Source organism: Protopterus annectens, chromosome 4.part0, assembly GCF_019279795.1.
Source record: "Protopterus annectens isolate FY-2018-M chromosome 4.part0, PAN1.0, whole genome shotgun sequence".
In the NCBI taxonomy this organism is placed as follows: domain Eukaryota; kingdom Metazoa; phylum Chordata; order Ceratodontiformes; family Protopteridae; genus Protopterus; species Protopterus annectens.
In genome coordinates, this window is record NC_056733.1 from 1,067,401,514 (window position 1) to 1,067,426,914 (window position 25,401).

Consider the following 25,401-nt stretch of genomic DNA (forward strand, 5'->3'; position numbering starts at 1 on the left):
GGAGTGCTTTATGTGAGTTTTCCCACTCCACAAAGGAGGAGCCACCACTGATCCCGGGAACTATCGACCTATTAGCCTGATGAGCCTGGTCTGCAAGGCCATGGAATGTATCATCATGGAACTCATAAACAAAGACATTGGTAACCTCCAAACTCTGGATCTCACCCAGTTCGGGTTTGTGAAAGGCAGATCATGCCTCCTGAACCTGATCAACTTCTTTGAGGAAGTCACCAAAGCTGTGGATGAGGGTAAGGTGGTTCACACAGCCTATCTTGACCGCGCCAAGGCTTTTGACACCATCCCTCATTCTGGAATTATAACTAAACTCACTAAACTAGGTATAAATCCCTATGTCACAACATGGGTTGCCAACTGGCTCACTGACAGAACCCACACTGTAAAAGTTGCAGACTCCAAATCTGACCTCAAAGCAGTGACAAGTGGAGTACCACAGGGTTCCGTCCTGGGATCTCTCCTGTTTCTTATCTACTTCTCTGAAGTACAGGCTAACACAGAAGGCCTCTGGCTAATGAAGTTCACAGATGGCTGCAAACTAGGAGCCATAGTTAAGTCTCCAAATGATGTGGACATCCTACAGAAGGGTCTCACTGAGACAGATGCCTGGTGTCAGAGCCATGGCCTCAAGCTCAATGCCAAAAAGTACAGTGTCATCCCCTTTGGTAAAAACTCTGTACCCATGAACTACCACATAGGCAGCAATGTACTTAACACCAAATGCGTGATAAGAGACCTTGGGACCCAGGTGGACAGTAATCTCTCCTTTGATAGTCACATCGCCACAGTAGTCAGGAAGTCCTTCTACATGGCACACCTCATCATAAAAGGGTTCTCATCCAGGAAAAAAGAGGTCATTGTTCCCCCTCTACTCGTCACTCATTAGACCCATTATAGCGTACAACGCCCCTTTTGGAATGTACCTCACAAGACATCTGCAGCAGCTGCAAAGGCCACAGAAGTACCTCACAAAGAGGATTACTGGCCTCAAACAAATGCCCTGCACTGACCGCCTCAAAAAACACCAGCTTTACTCCGTAGCATATCGCCTACTCCGAGGTGATCTCTGCCTAACATATAAAGCTATGTCAAACCCAGAGCTGTTGGACATGCTACACCTAAAGAAATCCCAATCCCTCCGAGCTACATGCTCTAGGGACCTAAACCTTGTCACCACAATAAACAGGACACACTAGAGTGATAGATTCTTGTCCTAGAGACTTCTTATACTCTGGAACAAGCTACCCATCTATGTCAAGCAAAGTTCTTCATTAGCACTCCTCAAGAAAAATCTTGATAAGTGGATGGGAAATAGGAAATACACCCCGGGGATCACTTCTGTGTCTCTGCTCGACAGTGGCACCGGAAAATAACTTTCTTGGGTGGCGTAATCTATGGAACCTTGCTGGCAAGGCTTACATAGGCCTTTGGGCTGATAGCCTAGTACCTACCTATGAACCTACGAACCTATGAGCTTTGCCTCCAGTGACATTGTGTAAATACATCTCTCACATACCATATCAGTTTGTTTAAGAATTAACTAGTTGTCAGTAAACATGAGACAATTTCTCCATTGTCTCAGGATATCCATATCCACCAATATGGTAACAGAGATAGTGAGAACGTTCATATCCATGACAACAGACCCATTTTTATTGATTAGAACGTTGGAGTGAGAATATCAATCACTGTCAGGAGTATCGGGCTTGCAACTCTTGGGGTAGTGCTTATCACTGCAAACTAGTTGTCCTATGTGCAACTAGGTATTGGTGAAAATACAATAGTACTTTTACAGGAAAAATGTCAACTCAAGGTATCTGCATCTATGCAGGGCACTGGCAAATACTTGAGGGGAAACTGATAAGTAGACCCTGATGATTTATTGGTGAAGTATTTAGGCAGATATTCTGAAGTTAGAAGTGAATCAGGCAGTATTTACTGAAAAAAAAATTAACTTGTTAAGAATGATGAAAAGAGGGGAGGCACCTGAATGGCTACTACTAGTGTTGGTCTCATCACAGCTTCACATGGCTGGGATACAATGCTCCTTTGCCTCTTCTCTCACCAAAAGCAAAACATTAACACCAATCCCAAGATGAGAAGCAGGCCACAGCCTGTTTGGTGATCCACAGTCTTGTCCTAGATGATATAAGGGTCTATATTTTTGTTGTAGCCTTTCCCTGGTAGATGCATTTAATAGCAACCAGACCAATCAGGAAGGTCAAACACAGACACTCACTCCCAACCAGAAACAGTCAGGAATCAATTAGTTTGCTCCTTCTCTCACCAGAAGCAAAACATAAGCATAAATTCCAAGCTGGCTCCTATAATGCAGTTATTAGGCTTTCGGGTGATTGTCAGACTCCAGGAAATTTCCCTATATGCCTTATCTCACCAGGAACAAAACAGAAACAGTAATCCCAAGATGTCTACTGACAGGCAGATGTGGGCTCTCCAATATTTGGTGGTTTTGGAATAGATGTTGCACATTTTAAAGGTAAGATGAAAAAATGGGTAGATACCCTAAGGGTTGGAGTGTTCCCTAAGCTGTTAGATATGAAAGAGGGGGTAAATTAAGCTTTAGCTCTAAGGGGAGAGACACTAATTTTAAAAGAGTAAAACAGATTGGAAGGGGGTGGGCACTTTGCATTCTGGTTCTATATAATATAGCAGGATGGCATATAAATTAAAATAATTGAATGGGAGTGATTTTACAAAATAAAAAAATTGTGCTTACTGACAATAACCAATGAAAGAGGGGAGGGAAGGAAGGAAATATGTGGCCAAATTAACATAAGGGGCAGGCAACTAGAAAGGCAGCTGAGTTTAAAAACACAGCAGAGAAAAACTTAATTTCTGTTATGTTGTCTGTAAATTGTTAATCAGCAGCAAGGAATTGTGAATTTGCTTATTGTTAAACATTGTATTGTAGCACCTTACCTTGCGATTCCTTTGAATGGCAGCATTTAAATTTCAGGCTGATCACACTAATTAGAACTGTTGCCACAATGATCACAAGTGCAATTAAAATGATGCCACCTAGGAGAGAAAGCAAAAACTAATTATCTCTGTGCCAGAATGTCATTAAAGACAAAAGAGAGTGTGTAGCTTGGAAACCCAGTAGCTTTACACATTGACAGTATTTTTACCCTTCCATGCAGGAGCAAACACAGACCTTGCTAAACATGCGCTACTGATTCATAATTTACCAGCGTGCAATAGATAATGGCTGATGCAGCACATGGCCATAAGAAGGATGTGTGGTCAAGGGGAGGAAGGTGTATATGAGGTAGAAGTCAGGCAATAAAAGAATATAGTTAATACCTCAAAAAATGTACCATGTTGCAACATTTTCTACTCAGGGTGTACACAAACACACTGGAACATAGACATGGTGTATTTTAATGGACCAACACAGGTTTTATAATTAGTGGCAAGAGTCCTTCATAGATTCATAGGTAGTTACTAGGCATGCAGTCCAGAAGATCATTAAGAAGCCTAGCCCAAATCCCTAGTTGCCCCAAAGCACTGTCTGTTTTAAGGGGGTTGGGAGGGTGGCCTAATGGTTAAGGTGTTTGCCTTACAAACACAAGGTGCAGGGTTTGAGTCTCACAAGGGATAATTGGCTAGGTTTAAAATGGCTCACATGAGCAGTTAGCTTAGTATGAACCTATGAACCTATAAGTGATTTGCTCAAGATCACACAGCAGACAGATGAAGGTGAAAAGAATCAAACCACGTACACAGGAAGCAGCTCATTAATAAGTCAGAGCTTAGTCTGCTGTGCTAACTGCCAGACATTACTGATGTTAGATACAGGGCTTAAAGATCCACTTGTGCCTAGAAAGGGAAGCACACATTTCTTTTTCTAATTGGCTAAAAAAGACACTTGAAAAATGCTGGTGAGGAAAAAAATGTGAGAATGACTTTACACCTCAGAGGCAGATGCAGTGTGTGTGTCGGACAGAGAGAGGAGAGAGAGAGACTGAAATTTTAGAAGACTAAGTCATACCCTGTTATACTATTCATTTTGCATGTTGCATTAGAGACAGTGAACAATATTGGTGGTGTTTCTGCTGTATGTGTACTATATGTGGGATGCACATGGACATAATAACTTTTGCTAAACACTCGTGATGCAGTAGGGCCATCCTGGGCCTCTGGAGTCCCCTCAACTGTGGGGAAAGAGAATGTTCCCTATAAAGTTAGTGTTCCAGACACTGTCACTATGTTTTCTGATGGTGCCATGTGCACAGTGCCATCAAGATCAGCCTCTACATATGTGCTAATCTCAAGAGGTGGCTAGCTTCATGGCACCCATTCAAATGGAGAATAGTTGCATGACCGCCGAATCATACACCAATGCAGTGTACGAACACATACACAAATGCATGGATCTTGCCATACCCAATAGAACCAAGATACTCTCCTCCAAAAAAAGAAACCAATCTGTTGGTCCCCTGCCATAAACAAACTCTACAACAGAAGGAGGAAACTGATGCAGAATAAGGTGAAGTCACAAGACTGGAAAAACTCCCTTATCAGCCTCAACAAAAAGTTGAGATCCCTCAACAAATCCTCTAAAGCTAGCTATGAAAACAGAATTGCAGTAGATAGTAAAGACAACCACAAGGCTTTCTACAGTCATGTAAAGAATCTCCACGGCAATATCCAGATTTGCTCTGAGCTACTGCACAATGGTACCTCCTATACCAAGCCAACAGATATTGCCAATATACTGGCCGACAGATTCAGTGCCAACTTTACCCCCCCCACCCCCACCAAAGGACCAATCACAATACCAGTAGATTGCCAGGCACCCAGTATTACTGCTGCATAGGTTAAAACAGCATTGTCCAAGGCCAGTAATACAGCTTCTATGGGACCTGACAATATCTCTGGCTGTGTTCTACATGAACTACAGAGTGAACTGGCACCTCACCTGTATGCCCTGTTCAATCACAGCCTCATGTCAGGCTTTGTTCCTCCCAAATGGCACACTGCTACAGTCATCCCTCTCCACAAAGGAGGAGCGTCTACAGACCCTGGGAACTATCGCCCCATTAGCCTGACAAGTCTGATATGCAAAGTTATGTAACACATCATAATGAACCTAATAAACAAGGATATAGGGAATCTCCAAACTCTGGACCCCACACAGTTTGGTTTTGTGAAGGGTAGATCATGCCTGCTCAACTTGGTCAACTTCTTTGAGTCAGTCACCAGAGCTGTGGATGAAGGCAAGGTGGTTCATACAGCCTACCTTGATCTGGCCAAGGTCTTTGATACCATTCCCCACTCAGGAATCAGAAAAACTCACTAAGCTAGGCATCAACCCCTATATCACTAGGTGAGTTGCAAACTGGCTCACAGATAGAACCCACAGTGTGAAAGTAGCTGACTCCAGGTCAGACCGCCGACCAGTCACGAGTGGAGTCCCACAGGGTTCTATCCTGGGTCCTGTCCTGCTTGGTATCTATGTCTCTGAAGTCCAGGCCAACACGAAGGGAATCTGGTTGAAACAGTTCGCAGATGATTGCAAGTTGGGAGCTTTTATTAACTCCCCAAGTGATGCTGACATCCTACAGAAAGTCCTTATTGAGACCAACGACTGGTGTTAGAACCATGGCCTTAAGCTCAATGCCAAAAAATGTGTCGTCATCCCCCTTGGGAAAAACCCGGTCACCATGAATTACCACATCGATGGTAGTCCACTGAACACAGAAGGTGTTATAAGAGATCTGGGAACCTCTCTTTTGACTACCACATTGCCACTGTGGTCAGAAAGTCCTTCTATGTGGCACATCTCATTAATGAGGGTTTTGCATCCAGGGAGAAAGAGGTCATTGTCTCCTTCTACTCTTCCCTCATTAGGCCAGTCATCGAGTACAATGCCCCATTTGGCATGTACCTCATTCATTAGGCCAATCATTGAGTACAAAGCCCCATTTTGCATGTACCTCACTAGTCACCTGCAACAATTGGAGAGGCCACAAAAGTACCTCACAAAGAGGATCCTAGGCCTTAACACTTGTCCTATATGGGCAGACTCAAAAAGCTCAAACTATTCTCTGTCTCATATTGCCTGCTTAGAGGCAATCTCTGCTCTCTTACAAAGCTATGTCTGACCCAGCTCTGTTAAAAATGCTACATCTAAAGAAATCCCAATGCCTCCACACCACACGCTCCAGAGACCTCAACCTCATTATCACAATCAACAGAACATGCTGGAGGGACAGGTTAATAACCCAGAGACTGCCCATGCTATGGAATAGACTTCCCATAGATGTCAAACAGAGCACCTTACTGGCCCTCTTCAAGAGAAATCTTGATGAGTGGATGGGAAATAGAAAATTCACCTCGGTGATCACTTCAGTGACTCTACTCAACAGACACACTGGGAACTAAGGTCGGGTGGCACGATGTCAGGGTAATCCTATGGGCTAGCCATGTAAAGGCTCCAGGGCCATTAGCCTAGTACACACCTATGAACCTATGTGCACACCCCTATTGTTGAACCTTCTGCCAGTGGAGCCTGTGTTAGTATACAGTTGGCATAACCATGTGTAAGCTGGTACATGTAGAACACAAACTGTGCATGCCACGAATTTACACAGACTATGAGTATATACACACCTGTTGGTGCACAATATGCCCATTGCTGTTGTGATGTTCCTGAGTGACAGAAATGCAATATGGAATGTGTGAGTACACTGTGTAGAGATGCTTGCCATTGTTGGCTTGTTATGGCATGTCACACAATTCACCCAGTGCATCCCCCCCAAGAGACACACAGGCATTAATCACATGTGCTGCTGGTGTTCAGAGTTGAAACTCTGATGATCCTGGTTGGCAGTAAAGTATATGGTAACGTCTATGTACACCAGGTGGATAAGGTGCCAGTGTGCTATAGGACTGCCATTTACCACTACTCACCTGGGTCATCCCCGTCATACACTTTCGTAATCCTGACCATTCCAACTCCCACATCCAAACTACATTCCAGAATCAATGTCCTGTCAGTGTGACCTCTGGGTGTTATTAGGAACTGCTGTGTGCCTGTGAGCTGACTGTGGGGTGTGGGGAAGTGCTGGTGGCAGACCTGGCAGCTGCAGTTGTATTTCTTGTGCCCTTTTTCCTGCATGAAAGATCATGTTGTCACACTTGGCACCCAGTCTCATTTGAGTAGGTATCACAATCTTCATGTGCTCACAGTAGATCTCTTGCCCCTATGTGTATGTCATCTTTCTTGCCTGTGTTCCCTGGTCTGTTCAGTTGTCCCCCAATGTTTTAAAACCGGTTGTGCTTGGACAGTGAGACATGAAAGCTTTTCCCCCTTAAGGGGAAAAACAACAACTCTGAATCCTCCTTGTCCTTGCTGTTTGGATGTGCCTCTCCACAAATCATTACAACTCACCTGGTGCATCCTCCCCACAGATTCGCAGGCAGTCACCAGCTGTGCTGCAGGTGCTCAGAGTTGAATCCCTGATGTTCATGCCTATTTGCTGTGCTGTAACTATGTTTGCCACCCCTACCTCAATGCAATGTGTCATATCTCTGCCAAGGCCATTACAGTGCTGGCACCCAGCAATCAGTATGTGTGACAGCTGCGTCTGGCAGACATACACCCTGGAGTTGTCCCTGCAGTATGGTACAGATTACCAGTAGCCTGTCTGCTATAGATTTCCTTATAATTTTGTATTGTGCAATATCCTGTTGTTTCAGTAATTTATCCATTTCTGTAGCACAGCTCTCATAATATGGTGACTGGGCTGCTCAACATGTCACTTAAGAGATTTTAGTATGGTGATATGCCAGTGAGGCAATATAGTGCATTTTTTCCTGAACTGAGCCAATAATGCAATTCATTTGTCAAGTGTACCAAAATTTATCAGAGATTTGGGATGTAGGGCTGGGCTTAAAAAAAGCCCTAGTGGTCATTAGCCTAGTACACACCTATGTACTTATGAAGCTAAGAATGATATGTCTTTTTCCATGTTAGGACGCCTGCTCTGCCTCATGCATATGCACTGGGACCAGTTAAATAGTTCACCACTTTGTAGGCATTCTGCAAAGTTACAGTATGTAAAGGCCATGGGGATATACTATCCAGGTGCCCCTCAAAACTGTGCTTGGACATGTAGGCCACCTGGGTGGAATAGCTGGGAAGCTGTTGCCCTGGCCCATTCTACTGGCCACATACTTTATACTGCCATAGATGGGCACAGTGCCACTGTGCTACCAATTGAGATATATGATGCGGTTTCCACTATGTGTCATCATGCTCCAGCTACCATTTTTTCTTCTTGACTTGGACTGATGAGTGGATATGGCCTCTGCAGGATCTGAGTGTCACAGACATACTATATGGTTCAACAGCCAGACAAAAATCTTTATTCACCTGTTGCAGACACAGAACAGGAAGTCCCTGCTGGGGGACAGGTATGGCGTTTCCCAATACAAAGTCTGTTTTTAATATTTTTTATTACCACTCCTGCAGCTGACCATCAACTGCTCCCAGGGGCATCTGCCAAACCCAGCAAGCCTCTCCAACTCATTTTAGCCCTATTTGCAGATTGAAACACCCACAGTCAGTGTCACATTGTTATACAGGAAGGATTTTTTTGTATATCCTAAATTCATACCCACCTTGTATACAACCATAACATCTAGTAACAGATGTGCAAGGCTGCATACCAGTGTATCATTCTCACATCGGTGCTGACTCAGCAACTGCCCCTTCCCCCCTAAGGACAAGCTTCCTTGTGCATGCCCAACACCCTCCTAGGATCAAATGCAACCTGCATCACAGTGCATGTCATAATCCCTAAGATGGGCACATTTATCCTCCCCTTACCAGCTCTGCAGGCATCCAAGTTGTTAGGTTGCTGAGCTGCAGTGAGGTGTCTATCTTGTCATGCCACAGTGCTGGCTTGTCCATTTTACAATGTTAATGCCTGGCACTTACTTGTCAGAATGGTGAGTGGTGCCATGGATGTCACCCACTCTGGTGACTAGTACTGACACAAAGTATATTGCTTTGAGGAGGAGAAACCCTGCCCTTCTCTGCCAATGAGAAAAAGAGGTTAGGAAGAGAAACTCAGAATATCAGAGTAATGATCAATTAATGCTGTGTTGTGTTGCACTAGGCCTTATTGTATAGTTATAGTGTTATGTTACACTAGGCCTTACTGTACAGTTATAGTGTTATGTTACACTAGGCCTTACTGTACAGTTATAGTGTTATGTTACACTAGGCCTTAAAGTACAGTTATAGTGATATGTTACACTAGACCTTACATAGGTTCATAGGTAGGTACTAGGCTATTGGCCCTAGGGCCTATATAAGCCTAGCCAAAAAGGTACCCTGGCTTTTGCCACCAAAGAAAATTATTTTCCTGTGCCCCTGTCGAGCAGAGCCACAAAAGTGATCCCCGGGGTGAATTACCTATTTCCCATCCAATCATCAAGATTTTTCTTGAAGAGTGCTAATGAGGAGCTCTGTTTGACATAGGTAGTCTGTTCCAGAGTATGGGAAGTCTCTGGGACAGGAATCTATCCCTCCAGCATGTTCTGTTTATTGTGCTGACAAGGTTTAGGTCCCTACAGCGTGTAGCTTGGAGGGATTGGGATTTCTTTAAGTGGAGCATGTCCAATGGCTCTGGGTTTGACATAGCTTTGTATGTTAGGCAGAGATTGCCTCTGAGTAGGCGATATGCAATGGAGTAAAGCTGGAGTTTTTGAGATAGTCTGCATAGGGCATCTATTTGAGTCCAGTAACCCTCTTTTTGAGGTATTTCTGTGGCCTTTCCCATTGTTGTAGATGTCTTGTGAGGTACATACCAAAAGGGGCGTTGTACTCTATAATGGGTCTAGTTAGTGATGAGTAGAGGGGAGTGATGACCTTTTTTTTCTGGATGAGAAACCTTTTGTGATGAGGTATGCCATGTAGAAGGATTTCCTGACCACTGTGGCTATGTGATTATCAAAGGAGAGACTACTGTCCACCTGTGTCCCAAGGTCTCTTATCACACTTTCGGTGTTAAGTAGACTACCACCTATGTGGTAGTTCATGGGTACAGAGTTTTTACCTAAGGGGATGGCAATGCACTTTTTGGCATTGAGCTTCAGGCTATGGCTTTGACACCAGGCATCTGTCTCAGTGGGGCCCTTTTGTAGGATGTCCACATCGTTAGGAGTTTCAATTATGGCTCCTAGTTTGCAGTCATCTGCAAACTTCATTAGCCAAAGACCTTTTGTATTAGCCTGTACTTCAGAGAAGTAGATACCAAACAGGAGAGGACCCAGGACTGAACCCTGTGGTACTCCACTTGTCACTGGTCTGAAGTCGGATTTGGAGTCTACTACTTTCACAGTGTGGGTTCTGTCCATAAGCCAGTTGGCAACCCATCTTGTGACATAGGGATTTATATCTAGTTTAGAGAGTTTATCTATAATTCCAGAGTAGGGGATGGTGTTGAAAGCATTGGCGAGATCTAGATAGGCTGTGTGAACCACCTTACTTTCATCTATGGCTTTGGTGACTGCTTCAAAGAAGTCTATCAGGTTTAGGAGACATGATCTGCCTTTTACAAACCCGAACTGGGTGGGGTCCAGAGTTTGGAGATTACCAATGTCTTTGTTTATGAGTTCCATGATGATATGTTCCATGGCCTTGCAGACCAGGCTCGTCAGGCTAATGGGGTGGTAGTTCCCGGGGTCCATCGTGACTCCCCCTTTGTGGAGTGTGATAACCCTCTCAGTGCACCATTCAGGGGGCACAAAGCCTGAGGTGAGGCTTACTGTACAGTTATAGTGTTATGTTACACTAGCCTTATTGTACAGTTGCTGTCTCTGTTGTACGTGGTTATGCTGTGCTCATTAATGGTGTTTTTTATGTTTTGCAGCACAGGAGGAGCAACAGAAAATAAATGTACCTGCCAGAGAAGGCAGGTCAGACACTCCAGGCATCAGACTAAATGTGTTGTATTGCCATCAGATCTGTACACCTGTGCTTTATCTGGTTATCACAGCACTGCCCAGTTTTCTATTTCTTTTTAAAAACTGACCATTGCATATTATTTCACTGCTTGTAGGACTTCATGGATAGTCTTAAATGCATCTGTAGGTATGCTACTGGCTTTACTTGTACCAGTTATTGTAGACATTGCCATCTGGATGGCAGCTATACTGATCTTGGGTGCACCAATGCAGCTAGGCAGCCTTTCTCCTTTCTCATACTTCAGTATTTTATTGCTCAATGCCTCAGAGATATGTGATTGCCACTGCATGGGTGATTACTACCCTTCCTAGACTGCCACATCACAATGCATATATTTTCATTCCACTGTCTTTCATTGTACTAGTTGTGACGATTGGGGAAAGATGGGCGAAGGCTGCCAGCCTAGGCAAATGGAATTTGATATATAATTCTGGCATTTGTAAATAAATGTAAAATACAGGCATGTTTTCTTGAGTGTAAAATAATACTGTGAAATGTGGAACTGCAAAATATGTGACAACATTGCACTCTACTGGCCCAGTGAAGCATGTTGTGACCCTTTCATGTTTTACAAGTCGGCTCCAGTGCATCTGGATGAAGGTTTCATGCCCATTGTTTTAAGGCTAGAGTTTATGACCAGAATTTACATGTGGAAGGTGCTTTATTGCTCTGGTTTCTGCTAGAGTGTATATGTGAAATGCCTTGCATTGTTGTAGTTTACTGAGCAGGTGTTAGCTTGCTAAATAATGTAGTTTGTGACCTGAGAAAATCTAAGTGTCAAAATGATGTAATTTGGGAGGGCCTCAGCAGAGCTGTTGGTTAGTGTTTAAAAACTATTGTTCAACAAGAGACTGAGAGCATTTTGATCTTGGATATCTAATGCAGCACTCTGCCAAAGCTCACATGTAAGTTTCTAGCACTGTTATTTCTTGTAGGAATATTTAAAGCTAGTAAAGATTAATTAGGAATTTTTCTTTGAAATCAGACCTGTCTTACTGTATTATTTTAAGTTTATGTGTGATCTCTGAACTCTTAAATATCTTTGTGGTATAGTAGTTTTGTCTTGTGTTTTAATTATTTGTTATTAAATATTTTTAAAACCTTCTACCTGTGGCTGGTTTATGTAGAGATAAATTATGCTTTAGAGTACATTATATATTTATAGAGTTTACTGTCTATGCCCTTCCAATAAGCCTAGACTGAATAGTCACATTACCATCGGATAATAATATTGCACAGTAATAATTGGACACCATTTTAAGGGTCTTTTAGTAGCTGATATTATTAGCTATGTGGTGGCAGGGGTTACTACCATATGGACTGGGTAAAGGGGTTCAGCTGGAGAATCTGTGTCAGCCTTTCCCAGGAGTGTCTGTGAAGTTGTATAAATACTTATCTCAAAGTGTGTGTGTGTGTTGTGTCAGCTACTTGGGCAGGGACATGCACTGGTTGGACAGAGAGGGTACTGGAGGTTTTAGCTTGCCCAGCTAGGCTGAGACCTGGACCCTATAGCTGTGCCAGTGGGGAGTCTTATTGGGGACCTGGTGAGCAAGGGAGCAACCAGCCCCAGACTGACTGTGATCTCTGTGTGCACTTAAGGGAAATTGTACTTTACTGCTTGTATTAGTTATCCTTTCTCCTCTTCTAAGAGTCGCTCTCTCTGGTGTCAGTGGTGAGGATTGAGGCTCCTTGATTGCTGGGCCAGGGCTCTTGCGTCACACTAGTTATTCCAGGAATATCATGGGTGCGACAACTGTACATCTGCCTGCCACTATACTATGGCTTAATTTTCCAGCTGGACTATTACAGCAGTGATTACTTACCCATTGGCTATGGCATGCTCTATGTAGTGATGTGCCAGTCTGTGCCACACAGATCTTCTTTTGCCGCATTGTGCATTGCAACTCCACATACACTTATTTTCCACAAGGCACACATGCACACACACACACACACACACACACACACACACACACACACACACACACACAAACACACACAGAATGGTTATCATCCATAACCTATTTCACTGTCCTACTCAGGGGCACAGCCAAACATATTCATTGGCATTATCCCCTGTCTTATCACAGGGGGTCTCAAGCCTTCATATTACCATTGCTTTGCTAAATCGATTTTTCTCCTTCCATGCCCTGTCATAATGAAATATACTACATTATATTAACCTTTTTGTCCTGTTCTCATTCTCTCTGTTACATTTTTCTTTTATTTTTCTCTATTTATATTCATTTATTCTGCAATGCCAGCCATGAAGTAAGATGTATTGTTGCACTAGCAATTGCATGCTGCATCTGACTCCACATCAGCTGCTGCGTCTCCAACTGTCCCTAGGCCAACCTCTTTGCAGGATGATGGAGGTCATCTTGTGGGCAGTGACATGAGAGTTCACTAGTGATGCATAGACTCCTCAGAAGGAAATGGCACACAGGAGATATCTTAGATCACCCAGTGAGAAGTGTGCCAGCTGGTCATTACTGAGGTGGACAGATGGCTAGATGCCTGGATTGGCACTCTACAGTGCAACCTCATATGACTGGCAGAGTTGCACAGTTGCATTGCTCCAGCTATTTGGGCATGAAGAGTGGAGCACAGCTATGATGACAGCCATGGAAGTGACTGACTTTTGGGTGCATTTCCCACTAGGACAGCTTGGCAGGCAGTTCTTATCACACCCTACCCCCATATCCAGGTGTTTTTTTCTTCCTTGAATATCATCACTCTCCCTCCCCATTTTGTTACCCAGTCATCTCCATGGCCATTTCAACCTTATGTCTTTCTGCATAACTCCAATGTGACCCCTCCCACTTTTGTTTTAACACTTCCCTGTCAGTATTTGTTCTTCTATATGTTTGTATGTCTGCTCGGGCTGCCAACCTTGTAACTTCCTTCCTTTCCACATTGTCCCTTTGTCCCACTGTTTCCCTCTCCCTCTACTCTTGTTGTCTAAAAAAAAAAATGCACTCTTCCCTTTCCAGTATTTTTCAGTGCGCTGTTCCACCTTTCTAACTGTCCTATCTTCCCATTTCCTGCCAATTTATAAAATAAATATAGTTGCTTCTTTACTTTATAATCCTTGTTTGGGTGATCAGCTGTGCTCATAGTGGCACATCAATGCACATTTGAATACACATCATGGTCAGCCACTCTACATGTATGTGGTCAGCCCATCCCACCCAGCCCTGGGTGATGTTTTCTGTCATAGTGCAATCTATCCAGTTGCATGATGACTGGTAACTGCATGACTTCATTATGCAGCGCTGCCCCTGGCAGGTCTACACTATGTCGCCACTCATGCATACCTAATCCTGACTGGGCCTCATTCTGACAGCATGATTTATTGCAACCCAGTCACATTATCATTGTTTCTGGATTTTTGTCTGTTGTATTTAATCAGTTTTATAGTATGAAATATTCCACTCTAAAATTTTGGGAAAAAACATAAAGAAGAGTACGGGTTTCAGTAAAAACAATGGGAGCAGGCAGGAAGTTAAACTAGACAATGCTTAAAATGGTGGCTACAGTATTAAGCAAGATAAGCAGGGATGCTATAGCAACACTGCAGAGTTCACAGACATGCTCTGTATAGGAAAATAAGGAAGGAAAAGACTGGAACATGGAGGAATCCGGCTGCCTTTCAAAAGAAAAGAAAGCTTACAGTAGCAGAATGTTGCTTACATGTGAGTTGTCTGGTTTTCAATAAGTGAGTATTAGGCATCCTACAGTGTTAAGACTGAGAGATGGTGTAACTGATGTGGAAGAGTGGTATTCATGCAGTATGTCAGTATGCAAATCTATGTCGCTAAACTATCATTCTGCGATCAATAGCAAAATAAATTAATTTGGTCATTTGAACACTTACCAAATGCAACAATGGTCAAAACTTGTGGTTCTGTAGACTCTTAAAAAAGGCAAAAGAGAAATATCAATTCCATTTGACATTTGTGATACAGGTGTGTGCTACAATTTGTAAAACAAATGAGCATGAACCTGAAAATAGTTTAAGTAAACATTTCTGTCTAACAAACTCAAAACGAAATACATCAATTACATTGTTATTACCACAGGAATCTGATCCCCCCCTCCCCTGTGTAAATAACCTTCTCATTAATTAGAGCTGCACCATTCGGTAGTCCTCCCCCAAATAATTAGCACATCTCTGTCTTTGTGTTCCAACCACTCTGCATAATTCCATCACAGATACATCCATGTTAATGTGTTCACACAGAGGGTGATCAATCCAGTCATTAAGTCACCTCCGAAGGCACTGATCTCACTGGATGGGCACACATATTTATTTACATACTTTTTTGACCAGGTTTGTCCCACAAGGCTGATGGCCTGTTTTCAGGCAAGAAACAGTGAAATATTCATACAGACTGGGGTAAATTTGGCCTGAAAAGAAGGTAATACCCCTACTTTTTGCTAGAGGGTGCAAGGAGGCAGCTGCCAGTGAAATGTACTTTCTTACTGATGAATTTAGAGGAATATATTGTAGATAGCTGTTGGGCAAATAACAGTTAGACAACAAGAACAAGGTGGCCTTTTGACTTCATTTTTAATGGGCCTTTGTGATGCAGCAATTGCAAAGGAGGACAAACTACTGTGGTTGTGGTCTGATCTGATGGATGACACTGCATTACTGCAGGTGGAAGGCGGTGTACTATCTTCACTTGAAAAGTCTCCTGCCATTATGAGATTACATCAGATGGGTACGTACTGTTATTATGAGATTACATCCGATGGGTATGTACTACCATTATGAGATTACATCCGATGGGTATGTACTACCATTATGAGATTACATCCGATGGGTACGTACTACCATTATGAGATTACATCCGATGGGTACGTACTGCCATTATGAGATTACATCCGATGGGTACGTACTGCCATTATGAGATTACATCCGATGGGTATGTACTACCATTATGAGATTACATCCGATGGGTACGTACTGCCATTATGAGATTACATCCGATGGGTATGTACTACCATTATGAGATTACATCCGATGGGTACGTACTGCCATTATGAGATTACATCAGATAGGTATGTGCTGCCATTATGACATTACATCGGATGGGTACGTGCTACCATTATGAGATTACATCAGATAGGTATACGCTGCCATTATGAGAGTACATCAGATGGGTGCGTGCAGGTGAAGGCATTGGTAACTAGTGGTGAAAGCACCAGCAGATCTTATTGGGCATTTGGAGTATCCTGGTAACTGCACTAATGCAGTAATGCAGAAGTGAGGTAGAGTTTGCCTGTAATGCTGATGGAAAGTAATTTCATGTTCGATCTATGATTATAATGAAGAACTGGCAGAGATCTCCTTTAGACAGATATGCTTTTTGGGACTGTGTTGACATCCCTTATGGATTGATCTATTTCAGATATCAGGGTGGTAATACATTTCACCTCAGCAGTATCTCACTCTTATGTGGCCTACAGACTTCCAAATGAACTGTAGATTGTATGGGCATCTGAAATGGGAACGGGAGTAAGAATGTTTTGTATATTTGCAAACATGAACATTTATCAAATTTACTATATGCCATTTCTATTTCTTGCGTTCTACTTTACATTGATGAATCAACATTTTAAATAATGACTTAAAGTCCAAAATTCAATTTTAAGAATGGAAATTGTGGCGCAAAAGGTATTATTTCCATTGCTAAATGCTTTGGGTGCGATGGGTTCTATATATGCAAACAAGAGAAGGGCTTGAGAAAAAGGATATACGAGCATAGCTACGACATTAGCAAAAAGAATGTTAATAGCACCCTGGCTAGGCACTCAGAAACTTGTAGTAATACTAATAGATTTTTATTTGTAATTATTGGCATTGTTGAAAGGAACCCTAGGGGAGAGGGGATTGGGAAAATTTCCTTGAGTATAAAGAAGTAATCTGGCAACTTAAGTTAAATGCTGTTTGTCACCCTGGTCTGAATGAAAGCACTGCTTTGCAACGAGCACTGAAGTTTAGAGCCCTGGAAAAATGAATTTAGTTTTGAATTATTTTAACAGAAGTATTTTTATGTGTGTGCATGTTTTTTAATAATGCTTTTGAAATTTTATGATCATGCATAGCCCTGGATTTTTCTTCTTTAAGTAATTTTAAAAAAGGTGAATTGTCAGCTAGTTTTATTTATATTCGTTTACATTTTAACATTTTCATTTTTATTACTACGTTTAAATTCAATGTTTTCTTAAATGAATTTTAACACCTTATAAGTCACATGAGTCGGGTATATATTAGAACATCGAAGTTTCAAAACTTTGAATGTTCTAATATCGAACCCTATTCATGGAAAGCTGAAAATATCAAAGCAACAGAAAACCAAATTGGTTGTCTGTTTCTGTTGCTTCGGTATTTTCAGTGCTGTGGTGGAAAGTTACGGGTTGGGTTCAGGTAAGTATGCGATTGAGTGCAGGTTAGGTTAGTTAGGGTTAGGGTGCGGGTTAGGGATGTGTGCGATTGTGTGGACGTGAGGGTTAGGGTGTTGTAGGTGAGTTAGAGTTAGCGTGTGGGTTAGGTATGTGTGCGATTGTGTGGACGTGAGGGTTAGGGCAGGTTAGGTGAGTTAGGGTTAGGGCACAGGTCAGGTAAGTGTGCGATTGTGTGGACGTGAGGGTTAGGGCGGGGTAGGTGAGTTAGGGTTAGGGCTCGGGTGAGGTGAGTGTGTGATAATGACAGACCTTAGGGTTAGGGTTTGGGTTAAGGTAAGTGGATAGTTAGTGGTGTGTGTGTGTATATAGTTTAGTGTAGGTTTAGGTGTAAGATTTTAGGTGTATGTGTGTGGATTGCTGTTTGTTTGGTGTGCTTGTGTTGTGTGTATGCGTTTTGGATCAGCAAATTTTTTCCCTAGGAAAAAATTGCTGTTCTGTATATTCAATGTTTTCAGCTTTCGCTGGACAGGGTTCGATATTAGAACATTCAAAGTTTTGAAACTTCGATGTTCTAATATAGACCCACATGAGTCATATCTGAAGCTCTTTTGTAATTCTAAGAAAGCACAGAGTTTAAGTTATGTGTATGTGTTCCTTTAAAATTGTAATGACTAATTTTGTTTTTAAGTTCCCACTAATTAATTTAACAAAGATATAAAGGGAGAGGAAACTGTATAATTGTTATTTTGATTGTCTCCTTAGAGAGAGAGATGAAAGTGCTTAATCCTGGTTACTTATTTTTTAGTTTTAATGGTTAAATAAATACACTTTATATTTTGAACTTTTTATGCTGCCTGTTCGTTCAACCACTCATCTGAAGTTTTTAGTAAATGCATAAGGGATGGGAAGCAAATATTAGGCAAACAAATCTGCTTAAAGGGTCAAGGGAGGACAAGACAATGTTTATTGTATTTCATGTCACATATGCATTTAGAGGTTATAGAACCAAAGTGAGGTATGCTGTATAGTTCTGTGTAGAACACTCACCATAAAAGACTGATTTAAATTGGTGGAATTCAGCAAATCAACAATAAAAAAGGAAAAATGGCAAAAAAGTGGGGCATGACAAGATATTTAGTACATTTCATAAGTGGTGTTATCTCTCTGTAAAATAGAAAACACCACCCTTATGGAATAAAAATGTCTTTATTGCACTCCTTGATGCACCACACAGATTAATGTCTTTACACGCTACAGACAAATTCCAGTCACGTAAATAGCACTATGTGTAACACCATCATAAATGCAAAATTTTTTTTTTCAGTTAAGGCTATTATGTTCTTAAAGAAACAATATTAAAACATTGTTTTTCATACATTCTTTTAAAAACAAGACTTTAACTTCTGTTAAAGAAGAGCAACTTATTTTAATTTTGAAATAACCAAAGAAAACTACGTACTTATTTTGATTAAGAGTATATATTTTCAGTTGAAATCTAGTTCTTAATTTAGACCATTTGGCTTTAGTCTGTCAAATTAAAAATGTTTTCATCTTCAGCAAATAAATGCTGTTAGATATATACATTTAGACATATATACTAATATATGTGTAGTAAGAAAACAGTGCGTGTATATTTCTGTTTGCTAGTTAGGTGCATATGCACTTCTGTTTGTTATAATATATGTAGAAAAATATAGTCAGATGCATAAACATTTCTGTTTGCTATCATACATATATTAAAGGGTTAAACTTAGCTGAGAAAAGAAAATAATGGCATCCAAAGTAAATGTAACATGAATGTTCAGGGTCTAGTACAGCTTAAAGGAAATGCTGATAAGGACAACTCCTTAATTCAAGTAAGAAAGTTATCCAGGTATATATGCAATACAAAATATTTTTGTGTCCAGTACTTGGTATAAACAGATAATAAACAGGTGCTGGGAGTATGGGAAGACTGCTTTCATATGGAAACATTCACAACAGAAAAGACTCCCTAAAAGTTATTCACCTTGAAACAGAATAGACTGTATGACATCAGAAAAGACCAAAGTAACAGACTGCAAATTCCAAAGGTATTAAACAACGACATACTGTTTCATGGACAAGATCCGGATTGTACAGAAGAATATATAAAGGATCTTAAAAGTGTATGATGTTAGATATGATTTCCTGTTAGATCTGCGCACATGGAGATGTAGATTAGCATCTGCACTGTATGAAAAGCGTAAATCTGAAACAGTACACCCTGAAAACTGGACAGTGTTGTACATGTCGTCTGTTATACAGCCAAGTTATTGTAATAGTACTGCACAAAGTTTAAAAGGTTAATAGTCTGCAAAGTTTATCTGTACTAATAAAACTTTGTTTTTACAAGGCACTGAAGCAGCAGCACAGACATCTGCATTTACTCTTTCAGTGTACTAGTCAGATTTTGGTTTCAGCAAGCACAAGGCACCAACACAGAGCTACATGTGGCAGCATCAGTAAGTAAGTAAGACTGCCATTTTAAATAACTTTTCAAATGCCCTTTTGATATTGCATTTTAATATATTTTTTGTATTTCATAAAGATTCTTATTTTTGCTTTTCTGTTTATTCCACATACATTTTCTTACAATAAATAATACACTACACCTCACCTTGACTATTGCAAGTAAATGCTTGTGTCCATTGGCATGTCATTGATCCATACTGAAGTGTTAAGACCTGTAAATCTGAGTCCAAAATTGTGAAAAGAGAGAGAAAAAATAGAGAAACTTCTTATTTTCCTTTTACAAAGGAAAAGCACCTTGCGCCCCCTGATTTTGGAGGCTGCACACCCACACACACACTAATATATACACACACACATATATATATATATATATATATATATATATATATATGTGTGTGTGTGTGTGTGTGTGTGTGTGTGTGTTTCTTCTTTCTGAAAAGCACAGTAATCTTAGACTTTATCCATTTTCACACATTTAGTCTTTCTCTTTCAGGATTCATAGTTATGAGTCTTGGACATTCAAATGTTTGCTGATTATTTCTTCAATAGTGTTGTTAATTCCCTTCTTATGAAAATTTATTTACAAGCTTTGGAACTTCTATAGCCATACATATCTTTTTGGACTGATTGGTTTGCCAACCTGTTATGAAGAAATTTACTTTGGTTTGAAACTTATCTTGGGCTGCTATGTTTTCTATGGTTTTGATATTAGAGAAGACTCTGCTCTAACATGAAATATCCACTACTTATTTATATGTGGCCTTTTCTCAGCATGCATGACACCTGTGTGGTTACACCTGTCTATCTGGAATGTGTGCGCCTACCATCAAGGTGATCCTATGGGAAGTCTCCTTGCAGGAACCACTGGTATATACCAGCCATGTGCCATATCTTGTACATTGCCTGGGTTGCACATGGACATATTAGAAATAATTGGCTGGACATTACAGATCACCTGGATGTTCAGGGAATGGAAGTCCTTGTTCTTAATGTATCTCTTGGGACCAGAAATAGGTGTGGCCTGTATGTCAACATTAATTCTACCTACGATGCCCAGGACCTTAGGGAAATGGGACTCTAAAAGGAGGATTGCACGGAGTTGATTTTCTCCGCCAGTGTTCTGGGAAGCAGATATGCTCTTCCACATATTGTTGAGGAACCAGTTTAGTATTCACAAGACAGATGCCTCTGAAATCCCTAACACGATCACCAGAGGTCAACAGAATGTCCCTTTAGCTAAGATAGTTAACACATACCTTTGTGTCCAAAAGAATGGCTATACTTCTCAGTTCCACCTATGGGTGACACAGTTTGATTATGTCACTTAAAGTATCTCTATCCGTTACCTATTATAATGTGAGATGACTCCAGTACCATGTCCATCAGTACAGACATGTGTGACATGCAGCATTGTGACCACTGGATCTAGAGGTGTCTGACAACATATGCTGCCATACTATTGCTGATGTAATTCGTAACACAACTCCCACCATGTTCTACACAAATATCGACATTTATAATGGGTAAGTGAAGTCATACAGTGCTAGCTGTTTATGAAAGAGCCCATAAGTATGTATATCTTTGAATTGATTCACTAGTTTTGCTTCCTTCATATGCATATTCATATGGCTGATTTGAATATGGTTTTCCATTTACATGTCATTATGCAGTCATTTCCATGCACAACATCCCACACTATTTCAAGCACGACTGAGTAATACAATCTCTGTCTTTAAATCATCCCCATCCTGCACATGTTAGCTACCTGTGCTATTTTGCACCATGCGCTGCACTAACCCTGTGTGAATCCCTGCCTATAATCTGTGCATTAACCCCGTCGCCTGAAGACTTGAACCTAATCTCTCCAGCTCTTGACAGCTTTTGACCACTTGCATTATAACCTTGTCTTGCATGACATTTTTTTCTTCCTAATATATACATCCTGATCAAACTCTTTTCTAACTAAGCATCTATATTTCTAAAGATACTTCAGAGCGGTGCTGTTTTACAATAAGCCTTATAACTATTTTAGATAGCTGATAAATTTCTGCTACCCCTAGTCTCAGCTCATACTAACGAAATTCCTCAACAGCTGCTATTTCTGACCTACAAGTACTTGGCACCCATGACTGGTGAACCAACTGATTTTACCAGTCACTTACATAATAATAATATACATACTTATGAGCTCTTTCATAAACTGGCAAACAATGAATTATTTAAAACTTGCCTGCTTCTTTCTTAGGAATTAAGACCATTGTAGAAGTATGAATTTAGGGAGACTATTACACTCAACATCACAACTTCTTTTCCTTGCACAGATTTGAACAATGCCATAGATGGGGTGGCGTAAATACAGTGGCTGCAAGCTGTTATGGCTCATGGCAGGTATTGTTGAAAAGGTGGTGATTGTTCTCTGCAAGTCGTTGATGCACTCACTGCTATTCAGCATGAGTGGCGATCACCTGCATGCATGCAGTATTGGTAGCATTTAAGTAGGTGTAATCTGAATCATGGCTCATTAATGAAATGTCAGCACATGAAATGCCAAGTGCTGACACACTGAAAAAAAAGATCAAAACTTCAAGAGAATAGCAAATCTCGAACATCTCTCGTTGTGAAACCTCTTTTTGCAAAGGAGCATGCTCCCCCTCACCCCTCCATGTAGGAGGGGGCAAGCCCTCCACATCCTCCAGACTTGTATACACGAACTCCAAAATCACCATGCCTTTGTGAAATGGGAATATTCTGAGAAATGGTCGTCTTGGACTTAGTATATGTGAATATGTTTTTTGGCCATTTAGTCTCTGTGTTTCAGAACTCGCGCTAATAGGTCCCTTCATTTCAAATGGTCACCCTGAATCACAGCTGCTTAAAGGGTACACTGCTTGCAATGTGTTTGTGTTACAAAAGTAGTGAAAAAAACAAAGAGGTTTTATATGAAAACATAATAGCTGCTTGCGTACAGATTGAGGACATTCAGGAGGGTATTTTTTGTTTGTTTTGTTCTCAGTTCTAGTAGGATTTCTTGTTTTTTGTTCCTCAGCTTAGGTTCATGGTGAAATAACTAAGGGACTGAGAGATTGCCCAGGGCACCATTTACCACAGCTACAGCTTTGGAATTCGAATGAACATATTCTTAATAGACTTTTCCTTACATCTCAAAAAATTAGTAGACAGGTCGATTTTGCCCTTATCCCCAGATCCCCGACAGATTTGTAACCTGTATTTTTCTCTGGACAAGCAAGTGGGATGTGTTCTAACAATGTCAGATTTCTTTGCAAACCCTTCCTCACTAGTCTATCACTTAACACTCCTCTTTTTTTATTCATGTACAAATGAACCTTATATTGATTAAATGTATCTGCTTAATTTTACTGTATGGAATTGTTTGCATTACAGACACACACACACTGAAATTTATCATTATAGCTGAATTTATCCAATGTTCATTGTATATTCATTTATGAATTTTAGCATATCTAACATCTGGAGCCTTTCTCCCCGGGCCTCCGCTGAAAATCGGCTTCGTTCAAAGTCAGACTTTCCCAGTTAACAAATGATAAATAAATAAAAAAAATAATAATAATAAATGCTATAGTACTGTATTTTCTTTTCATCAAGCAAGATAAAACGATTATTCTACATTTTGAGTATGCCCCCACCCAACAAAATGATGTTAGGCTCAGTCCATCAGCCATTGACAGACTCACTACAAAGCTCTCTGCAGGATGACTTTAACAACACTTTCACAACATCATTTAACAGTAAACTCTTCAAAACAAAATCTGATGCTATTCAGCACAGCTCAGAAAGTCAGTACCAGTCCACTCATCTCCATCTTTGTCCCCTAAAACTGCCCGTCTGAACACATACCTGCCTTCTGGTATCTTGGCACACTTCTTCATGCTACCATTTCAGTTAATTGCTGTAATGAAACCATTGTCTCCAAAGTACTTAGCTTAATATCCTCTACAGGTAAGCACACCTTTTCACTCCTGGAACTTATTACTGCATAGCCAAAAATGTTCTCTTACTTAACTTAGAATACTTCAAGGACTGTAACTGCCTACAGAGAGCAATCAACAAAATGTGCCATTTTCTCAGTCCATCATATATCAGAATTTACCACTGAAACGTACTACTTACCACCAGCAATCTATTAACTCCTTCTTTAAATTTTTGCCCCTTCTAATGCTAACCTTCTTTCTTGAGTTGACGGTTGCTAACCTCTACGTAGCTCTATTTTGAATGCTACTACTCTTTTAGCCCGACTTTTACCTTAACCTGTACCAAAACAGCTTTTTGCAAGTTTGCTCCTATCCTTAGGAACTCTCTCCCACCTGAGAATAGGTATTCTCTAATTACTTCTTTTAACTGCTCTTTAAAAGAACATTACTTACAGCAAATGGACTACCAGTGTTTTCACAACCCCTCCAACCAGCGCAACACTTCCATATAACTGTTCTTTACTACATCGTCTATTGCATTATTCCAAGGTCACTGGACCAGCCAACTTGGCCAGTTAAACTTAATTAAAAATACATTCTAAATGTTTATGTATTAAATGCTGCTAAACCAAATTTTGGATTTCAGCAAACTCCGATTTGATCAAAATAATTACACTTTATATACATGTAGGATTACTTTTATATGCTTGTAACTCGGAGTGCACAGTCAAGCCCTTTCAAATACCAAACGCCAACACTCAAAATGTCAAACACCGACATTACCGAATATCCAAACTTGATTGATCCTGTGGCCAGTGTTTGTTCACTCTTTTTGGGATTTGATAGTCCAGGTTTTGGCATATGGTTTTGCTTACTTAGTCTCGACCATATAATAGCAAACCATTTATATATACCTGGAATGCCTCCCTAGTCCAATATGCAGATGGTTCTACATTAATATGCAAAGCATCGTCATTCCAACAGCTAAAGCTACTAATGCAGCAGTCTTTCTCTGCAGTTGAAACATGTCTTTCTGAAGCTCAGCTTATTCTCAACCCCAGTAAGACCAAACCCATGACATGTCAACTCCCTAGAGCTATAGATCCTCTCTCTGTCTTTAAGATCCCAGCTACAAACAATACCACCATCTCACCTGTTTCCCAGACTAAACTTCTGGGTGCGGTTATTGACAGCTCTATGAAATTTGACTTATACATAGCCCAGGCAGTCAAGTAAGTAAACAAAAAACTTGGTACTCTTTACAGAAATAGGCAATACCTAACCAATAGCACAAAGGCTACGACTGCAAGAACACACCTGATCTCCACACTCCCATTTTAACAAAGTTAAAAAAATCCGACATAGCAAAATTAGATACCTGCTATAATAAGACCGCAAAGTTTGCAACAGACTTGACCTTAGAACACACCACTGCCTTCCACTCAAGCAACTTAACTTGCAAGAACTATGTCCGCTCTTTCCTGACAACCAACTTACTAAATTAACCAGAATAAACCCTGCTCTGCA

The 25,401-nt window shown here is 40.8% G+C and overlaps 1 protein-coding gene across 7 annotated transcripts in view; it reads right to left on the reverse strand.

The window, feature by feature from the left end:
* Nucleotides 1-25,401, reverse strand: part of ECSCR (endothelial cell surface expressed chemotaxis and apoptosis regulator) — a 516,073-nt gene that overhangs the window by 149,038 nt on the left and 341,634 nt on the right. For 5 of the 7 annotated variants that reach the window (XM_044069006.1, XM_044069002.1, XM_044069004.1 and 2 more), the window contains exons 3-4: nucleotides 14,895-14,933; nucleotides 2,956-3,054 (exon numbers count right to left, since the gene is read on the reverse strand). The exons of 1 other annotated variant lie outside the window; for it this stretch is intronic. In XM_044069006.1, the coding sequence (XP_043924941.1) occupies nucleotides 2,956-3,054; nucleotides 14,895-14,933 (138 nt within the window). The remainder of the gene's footprint in view (nucleotides 1-2,955; nucleotides 3,055-14,894; nucleotides 14,934-25,401) is intronic. One more of the 7 variants, XM_044069007.1, reaches the window with a different exon arrangement.